The sequence below is a fragment of the Phoenix dactylifera genome, chromosome 10, assembly GCF_051530095.1.
Source record: "Phoenix dactylifera cultivar Ajwa chromosome 10, Ajwa_hap1_PhDact_Kaust_v1.1, whole genome shotgun sequence".
Lineage (NCBI taxonomy): Eukaryota > Viridiplantae > Streptophyta > Magnoliopsida > Arecales > Arecaceae > Phoenix > Phoenix dactylifera.
The window spans coordinates 20,407,702-20,417,338 of NC_143199.1; the positions used below are offsets into that span (position 1 = coordinate 20,407,702).

General features: G+C 39.3%; 1 protein-coding gene across 1 annotated transcript; it reads right to left on the minus strand.

Moving 5' to 3' along the window:
• Positions 1-3,194: 3,194 nt before the first annotated feature.
• Positions 3,195-8,049, minus strand: LOC103698420 (bifunctional pinoresinol-lariciresinol reductase-like). Its single transcript, XM_008780430.4, has 4 exons — positions 6,451-8,049; positions 4,671-4,911; positions 3,861-4,064; positions 3,195-3,457 (listed from the first exon to the last, which is right to left on the minus strand). The coding sequence occupies exons 1-4, from the start codon at positions 6,778-6,780 to the stop codon at positions 3,294-3,296; spliced, it is 939 nt and encodes a 312-aa protein (XP_008778652.1). The 5' UTR covers positions 6,781-8,049; the 3' UTR covers positions 3,195-3,293.
• Between the last annotated feature and the right edge of the window lie 1,588 nt (positions 8,050-9,637).

The following is a 9,637-nucleotide window of genomic DNA, read 5'->3' on the forward strand; positions in this document are numbered from 1 at the left end:
GCTCAACCACTTTCTTTTGGCTTTTGAATGAAGCTTGCCTTACTAGGGTTTTCTCTTGAATGGATTTGATGATTTTCAAAAGATTGCTTCTTCTGATGAATACTTCCTCTTAAATACTTCTCCAACCTCCAAATAGACCTTCCTGACCATTGGATTGAAGAAACTAGCCATTTATAGGCGTTGGGAGTCCAAAAAGTACTTTTGCACAACTAGTCGTTATGCTGTCAGTCGTGCTCGGGTCGATCCCAATTCTGCTCGGGTCGACCCCACCTTCACTGGGGTCAACCCCTACTCTTTTGGGGTCGGCTCAACAGTGCTGGGGTCGACCCCAATACTTCTGGGATCGGCCCTGACAGAAAATCCAGAGAGTATGTTTTTTTTGCATTGCAGCTACAATGTCTCGGGTCGACCCCGCTACAGTGTTTTCAGGAAATACATTTTCTGCATTGCAAGCTTGGGGTCGGCTCTGACTTTTCTAGGGTCGGCTCTAATATTCTTGCGGTCGACTCAAAACCTGTGCCAATTACTCAAAATGTACCATTTGAGTGTCAAGATTCTCTGAATGTTTCGGGGTCGACTCCACTCCTCTTGGGGTCGACTCTAGCTATAATTCTCTGCATCTAAAAGTTAGACATGCACAAGGGATCCACAGAGAAATAATTTTAAGTAAAATAGAATGCATGGCACAATAATGTTTCGTATTATTAATAGTAAAATTACAGAATTGCCCTTTTAGGTATTCTTAACTTGAAACTTTGTCAAAATGAATTTCTAAGCTCTCTACTATTCTCTATTACAAATTTTATCTCGTTATTAATTCTTGAGAGTTGTTTTGACCATATATTCATAATGTATCGTGAATATGATGTATCGAGTTAACTTGCATTTCTAATTTGATCTGGCCTCAATGGTTATGTTAATCATCAAAATAACATTATCATCCTCAGGTTCCAACTTGGAACTGATCACAGCACCTTGGCGAGTCTGCTGGGCTTGCAAAATGGAGGGGAGTGGACCTGTTGGAGTTTGTGAGATGGGATCAGGCCCCTCTAGTGAGGGCCTGCTGGCTTGGGCCCGTGAGGAGGCAGTGGGGTGGCCCGACACTTGGGCCCAAAAGGGGCCTGTCTGGGGGCGATGGGGGTGCTCGAGTGAGACTTTTTTTTTTTGGTGGGATGTTAGGCTCGAGTGAGCTGCAGTGGCCGAAGAAGAAAAGGGATGCGGAGGCAGAGGGCGGCGGAAGGTGATAGGGGTTTGGGATGGGGACGGCCGGCGGCGGAGCAGAGGAAGCGGCAGGCGGGTGGCGGCGGAGTTGCTGCGAGGACGGAGGTGGAGCTCGAGGGAAGAAGCAAGAGGGGTTGGGCGGTGCGGTGGATGCGGACACCAAAGAAAGAAGGGGATGGTGGCTTCGGCTGGTGGAGCGGAAGCGGCGAATGGTGGGCGGCGGCACGGGTGGAGCGGCGCTCAAGGGCGGCGACGCGGTGGGTGGCCGGAGAAGACGAACAGAAGTTGGTCTCTTTTTTTTTCTTTTTCTTTCTTTCTTTTTTCCTTTTATTCTTTTTTTTTGCACGCACGTGCGGTCATGTGCGGATCTTTTCGGACCCAGGTTACCGAGTTTCGGGTTATCGAGCTGAGAACTTACCCGTTATCCTGATTCCTTCTTCAACCTCTCGACGGTTCGGGAGGACGCCGATCTTCGCGGCGGCGGCTGCGGGCCCAGGGCAGGGATCACGACGGTGGCTCCGCGACCTGCGGCGGCGGCGAGATCATGGCCACGGTTTCGTGGGCTGCAACGAAGGTTGGCGGCGGTCCCCTCTGTGGGCCTGACGCCGACGGTTGGTAGCAGACACAAGACACTCGGGGCGGCGGCGCTCTCGTGGGGTCTGATACCGACGGCGTGGGCGACCGACGGGGGGGTTCGGCGCTGTTGGCGGCACCTCGTGGTGGCAGTGGTCGTGGGTGCAACGGTGGGTGGAAAGGATCCGGCGACGGGGAGTTTCCCTTCTATTCTGGTAGGAACCGAGAGAAAGGGAGGAAGGTGTGGCCTACTTCCCTAAAGGGTGGTGGTGTGAGTCGGCTGAGAGGGGGTGGGATCGGGAGTTGTGAGCAAGGGGGTGGGTGCGTGGCGAATCGACAAAGGTGTTTTCCCTGTTCTTCGTGTGAGAGCCGGGAGAAAGGGAACTGGGGTGAAAACCGAAAGAGAGGGACCTTCTTTTTTTTATGTGTGTCCTTCTGGTGAGCACTGAGGGGAAGAGACAGAGATGATGTCTCAGGTGGGATTTTGGTGGGGTGAATGAATAGGGCCAGTGGACCGTGGGAGGTTGAGGGAGAAAATGCTCGATCGTGGCTTTGGCAACGGGGGTAAAGCCGAGGCTTTGATACCAAGTTGATGCAGCACCACGATGGGGGAAGGATGCTGTAACGACCAATCCGTGAAAACTAGAATATATGGGAAAGGAAGAAGAGGAGGAGAGGAAGAGAGGAAGAGAAGAGGGGGAAGAGAGAAAGAGAGGAGAAAGAACGTAGGGGAGAAAATTTTAGTCACTTCATTGACCCTAATCATCATAAAAGTTTCTATATATAGGGCCCAAATAAGAACAATTAACATAAAACCCCCTTACACAAAATAATTTCCAACAAGCCCAAAATACACAAATAAAGTCCTACAATAATAAAAATGCAAACAAACTCAAAAATAAAAGGAAATAAAATGCAAATAAAATAGGGGACTAAACGGGCGAATGATCAGCTCTGATATTCCCATTTTAAAAAAAAATGCCTAAAAAAATACTTTTGGCATGTTTAGTTGACAATAAAAAAGTGACAAATTTTCAGAGTACTTATGTCTGGTTGACCATACACTTTTCTGAAAAACTTATGTATAATAAAACTTAGATTTTTAGACTGCTCTCCTTATCGTTAACCATTTATGACCCTCATGGCTCTTATACTTCTACGTTATGGCCATTGGAAATGAATAAATTCTAGTATCACTCTATTGGATATAGAGGTGGAGAGAAAAGGATAATTATCATGTTACTTCTCATTACATCACTTCTTAAACCATTAAAGATGACTTTAAAAGGACTTATACAGTTACATGTTGTCCCTTAACTGGTGTCCCCTTACTAATGCACTCTACCATCCCAAAAGATATAGCTATTAATTAGGCTACATGGAATTTCGGTAGACAATACTTGGAAACTCCAAGAGACATATTCATGATCACTACCAATGATGACTTGACCTGTTCATTACAATTTGGTATAATGTCCAATAGCATGACAGCCTTCATGTTACACATATTGTTTAAGGTAATCTTTCACTCGAGTGTACGTGACCTCTGGGTACAACTGAGAAGCCTCTTCCCCTTCATCTCCTATCTCGAAATTTGTCAAGCAACCTTCATACAAAACATGGTAGTAATGCCCAAGTCCTACCTGTGAAGCATAGTCTTGACCTGAAAAGGTGGGTAGAGAAGGCAAGCTATAATTTATGCAAGGCACAGGAATGATACTAGCAATCAAATACCATAGGTGCAAGCCTGCAACTAAGTAGTAGTACAAACTCCGTTGCTCTAATTTAGGAATTATTATCACACTGAACGATGGTTACTCATATGAAGTCCATGTCGAATAATTACTAATACTGATGCCTAATTGAGATGCCCAACCGCTGTCTGATTGTCTATTGAATTCTATTGTTTATGAGTTTCAGTATATCTTAGAGTCCAGCCGCTTATTGTGCTGGTGATTTGATGGCTTAATCACTAAAGTCGTTTTTTTTTCATTACTATATTGTCATCAGTAAAATCATAGCATTATAGCAACTTCTGATTTCTGTTAATTTAATCCTAATCCTACCTTTGAGGTTAGTGAGAAAGTCATCCACTGAAATACTGCTCTTGCTTAGTTTTTTGCCAATGAGCTCCTCCCATGCCTCAACTACCTCCCTTTGTGAGAGGATGTTTTCTGGTGGCCGGATGTATAGCGTTTTGTTGAGCATGCGGGGGTCGTCGATTGTCTTGATGGTGTACATTGCTATGTCATCCTCGTCCACAAAAATTGCTGCCACAAAATCAAATGGATATTAAAGAATCCTCAACCAGAAATCTCAGTTTTGAGGTTTGAGGTTTGTTTTATAAGCCTTTTTTCTCAGTGAAAATTTGTAACTTCTATACTGAAAATTTAAGAACATTAAAAAAAACGGTATACCCCTCGTTATGCATGGACATGGATCCTCAGTGGTATGTAGTTTGCACTATAGAGTTCAGTGCAGCGCTTGATGGCTGCCATTAGGAGATGGACAGCTATCAAACAAGGTGCCCTTACGCATCGTATACGACTATCAAAAGAAAGACGGCCATCCATCTCCTAATGGCAGCCATCAAGCGTTGTATTAGACGCACACCACAAAGAATTCTAGATCTTTATGCATAAGATGACACACCTCTTTTTTTTTTTTTTTTTTTGCTAGAGCGGATCATACACACCAAAAAAGATAAAAAAAATAGCAAATCTCGGAGTGCTGTAGGCAGTTTTTTTCTTCAACCCAAAGAGCCTTCTAGCATGATTAGCCACATACGAAACCACCTAATCCGTGGCCCGTTCGTCTCCTTGTAAGAGGGCACACCTTAGAAAAAAAAATAAGGGTGGGGGGACCAACCACCATACCTTTCACATTTCCATCTCCAAGCAGGCAGACACTGTCTCTAGATGGAACAATATTCCCTGGTTGGCACAGGCCTCCAACAAAGTAACCTGCAAAACAACTAGCAGAGACGTAGGTGAAGGGGATTGCAGCATCCTCTATGGCCTTTCTCACCACCATTTTGTCATCAAACGTCACTCTTCCGGGGGCTATTGCATGACCCATCCTTGCAGGATCCATCCCAAACTCTGAGGGCAGGAAGCGCTGCAAAATATGTTGTGTAAATATATATATGTGTCTAAAATCTCAATTGAGCTCAGAATGGATTTATAATTTGGAGTATAAGTTTGTGTGGCATGGTGCACTCGTTGAGAAATATTTAAAGAAGCCAGTGATGCAACTGTAATTTGAAATTTTACTCTTCAAAATTTCTCCACCACGCCATTATATAAATTCATACATAGAAGCAAGATTAAGGTTATATTTGAGTAATTGTATGATTTCTCAAGATAATATAGGTGTCATGTCATATTTTAGAGTCCAATGTAAGCAATTTTGATTTCAAAGCTGGCGAGGGCCCTCAAGTTGAAAGTGGAACACAACAGAGTGCTCAACAACGTAAAAGAAGCAAAGTTTCAGCATCTTCAAATAGAAATGCTCCCAGCAAACCAAAACCACAAAACCTAACGTACGTCACGTAGTCTTCAAGTCGAAGACATGTATGAGACTCATCTTCTATCGAATGGATCCCTGTCTCTCTCCCTCTCTCTCTCTCTCTCTCTCTTAATGTTATCTTTCTGGCTCCCTCCCTCTCTCTCTCTCTCTCTCTCTCTCTCTCTCTCTTAATGTTATCTTTCTTTCAGGGCTGGGCAACTCTCAGCAGGCTCCCTCAGCAAGGTCCAAGCCACCCCCCACTGGAACCTCTTACTTATGTACATAGTTTTCCTATTAATAAATCTGGGTGGGTAAGTCTTCCTTCTCATCAGAAAAAACGTAGCAATTTTGACAGGCAAAGCCTAGCTTTTGCTTACCAGAAAATGCCTAGGTACCATATGAGTCTATATAATTGCTATATACATATACACATCGATCTTGATAATTCTTGCATACATCACTAATTTAAGCAGTCTTGCAAAGATATGGATACGAAAATCAGATTCAAAATTTTCAAATAACTTAAGAATTTAAAAAAAAATATTTTGCCAAGCAATTTTAATACCTACATTTCTGTTAGTCATTAAAAGGAATTTTACTTCTACCATCAAAATGAAGGGTCAAACTTATTATTGGAAGAGCCAACTCTCCATTAATCATTAAAAAGAGCATCTGCAAAACATTGTATGTATCCAAATACCCGATATATATCTAGCATAAATATATATTCAACACAGCTTTTCAGAACCAGATGAGAGCATCCAGGTAAAATGTTTTTCCTTCCAATTTTACTATTATATATAGAGAGAGAGATAATCCAAGGCCTCCGCAATTTTTATATTAAATAAACAATCTGCAGTTAGGTTTTGTTGCGTTCACATCACTTATCAAGAAAGAAATTAGCCAGCTGATTTGTTAGCTTTTTTTTTCTTTCTTTCTTTGACAAACATAAGAAAATGCAGAGAATGTAGAACTTATGACCATCATGAGGAGCCGCTATCACCATCGCCACCACCATTACAATAACAAGATCACTTGAGCTGAATAAACAAATGGTTTTTTCTTGAAATATAAAAAGTGATGACAACAGATGTGCATCCACAAGCATGGTGATACCTTTTATCCCTAAAACACTTTCAGGGATCATACCTTGATGTTTCTAGCCTCTTTTATTGCGTCCACAAGCTTGAGCTGAAGGAGAATTTGGTGGCTCCTGATGTGCACGCCAGAGATGGCACATATGACTGCATCTACTTGTTTTACGGCATCCACAAGGCTTCGGTGATCAGAGAAGGAGCCCTCGACAAGGTGAGCACCTTGCTTCTTGAACGACATGAGAATTTGGATCTTGTCGATGTCCACACCAATCTCCCGCCGGTAGAGTACATGGGTAGGATGTCCATCATCCAAGCTTGCTCTCACAATCCTCCTCCCCAAGTATCCAGTTCCCCCTACCACAAGAATCCTGCTCTTCTCCATATTTCTCTCTCTCTACTGGATTCTCGTGGCAGTGAAATCTCTGTGACTTTATTGTATTGTGTAGAATCTTTTGCAGTACTCTTGCAGGAATTGGTTAAAAGTGAAGCTTAAAGGATGGTCAAGAACCAGTCGCTACTAGTTTGCCTTCCAAAGAAAAGGTGAAACGTGCGGTCCAAACTTTGTCTGTTTTGGATATTTTTCTGTGCGTCTTTTCTCCTCTTTTTCTAGGTGTAAGACTGTGAAAGGAGAGCCAAAATCTTCGTTCTTTTTCAAGGGTAAGAATCTAAGAGAGTGGCACAGGTCCACCAAAAAAGTCGAGGGGCAAAATAATGATAATAAAAATAATTAGCTGCACGGTAACTTTAAACAGCTTGATGATATTTCTAACATATTTAAACATATATATTTAGATAATTTTGATTCTTTCAAATTTTCTGTATGCATGAGTTTTTTACAATTTTCTTTGTCATTTTCTTAGATTTTGGAGAAAATTTAGTTTTCTCACTAAAAGGAAAATAATAAGATTTAGTTGGTATTTAAATTTTAAAATACCGATATTCCTCATTATGGTAACAATAATAAGATTTACTTCTCTTCAAGGATGTGATTTACTTGGTATTTCAGTACTTTTCTAAAAGCTCTAAAAGGAGATTTGCATGGTTCAGTTTTCTATGATTTTTTAAAATTTTTGATATTGTATATTCAATTTTCTATGACATTTTTAGGAAGAGTCCAATTAGTTTGAATTTTTTTAAAAAAAACAATGAGAAAATAATATGACAAAAAAAGTCCACTTAGTTTGATAATTATTACATGATTTTCTTGAATTTTTAAGACTTTATCCTGGATTCAAATGCGTACTTCTTTAAATCGGGGATAATAAGATTTACATGGTATTTACATTTCAAAATACCCGTATTCTTGCATCATAGATATACCATATTTAGATAACATATCTTTAACATATTTTGGTAATTTATGGTTTTCTTAATATTTCTGTATATGTTCTGAATTTTAGACAGTTTTGTGAGTTTTGTTTCTCTTTTTTGTTTCATTGGTGCATGCATACGCATACATGTCACGGTGAGTGCTTAAGCCAACACCAGATAACAAAATTAAAGTTTATACATAAAGATAAATTTAGATTTCAAACAAATAAGCCAGTAATATCTGATTATAACTTGCCAACAAATAAGTTAGAAATCTTAATAGATGGTACTCAGCCATCAATATTCTAAACCCCACCACCAACCGCTACACCTACCTCTCCCCCCATACCCCAAATAAGATAAATTATATCCTACACCGCATGCACCACATAGCTCTACATGTTATTAATCACAACCACTTGATTCTGTAGAAAATTTGTGTACACTATGTGCACAACCATGCTGATGCACACCACCAATCATCGAGACGCGTGAGTATGGGTTTCATTCATCCTGCACCCGTCTCAGTGATGACCCACCGCAATACACTGCGATGATTGGTAACAATTACTTGCTTATATAATAAAATTATATTTTTGCTCATATTATCTATAACGATATAAACTAGTATATATTGATATATCAGCAAAGAAACCGGTATAGATTGATGTATCGCCCAAAATTTTTCAAATTAGTTTTCTCAATTTTTTTAGTATTTTTATTTGTTAATTATTCAAATCCATGTTATAAATGGTAAATCCATGTTATAAATGGTAAATTTTTGCATGAATACCCTTCTAAAAATTCAAATTTGCATGAATACCCTCTTAAAATTTATATTTATTTATCTACCCTCATAAAACATTATTTTTGCACAAATGCCCCTAATATAACGGTTCTTTCAACACCGTTAATAAAAAAACATATTTATTTTAATTAAAAATAAAATAGAATTTTAAAATTACTTTTTTGTCTCCCATCATGATTGCCTAATAAATATTTCTTTTTGCACAACTACTCATTAAGGTTATTTTAGTCATTTTAATTTGAAACCGTTAATTTTTTAACGGCATTAGATAATGTGTGTATATATGTAAAAATAAGAATAAAAAAAAGGATAGAATAGCAAAACTTTTGTATTATGATGGTATACATGTAAATATTAATTTTGAAAGGGTATTCATGCAAAATTTGATATTTAGAAGGGTATTTATGCAAAAACCTCTATAATATAATTATATTTTTGCTCATATTATCTATAACGATATAAACTAGTATATATTGATATATCAGCAAAGAAACAGGTATAGATTGGTATATCGCCCAAAATTTTGCTAATTAGTTTTCTCAAATTTTTTAGCATTTTTAATTGTTAATTATTCAAATCCATGTTATAAATGGTAAATTACTATAATAGCGTAAATTTTGATATCCTGGAAGAGATTGACATTTATGTCAAATTTTTCCATAATTATTCTCCAAAAAATTATACAAACAATTTATGGTCCTTAACAACAAAATTAATGGTCCATAGAGGGAAAAGATAAAGTATCCTTTGTAGCACGGGCATGCTTGAGACCGTAGAAATAGCCAGTGGAAGGTACAGTGCAAGTTTTGCATAAAACCCCTCTCTTTAGACATTAATTCAATATGAAAATTCTTCTTTATATAGTTGTAATTAAAGATTTCTCTTAACCTAGAAATTCTCTGTAATTATCGCAATCAAATTTATAAAAAGCTTCTACAACTTAAGCAGGATAATGTGGTTGTTCCTAAATACACGAAGCAATTCAATGAATTAACTACAAGGTGTGGGATGCCGATAACGATGAACACTGCATGGCAAGATACCATCATGGCCTAAGAACTGACATAAAGGCTAAGCTATCAACTGGAGACTCCTGATGAGGTTTTCCTTCAATATCTAC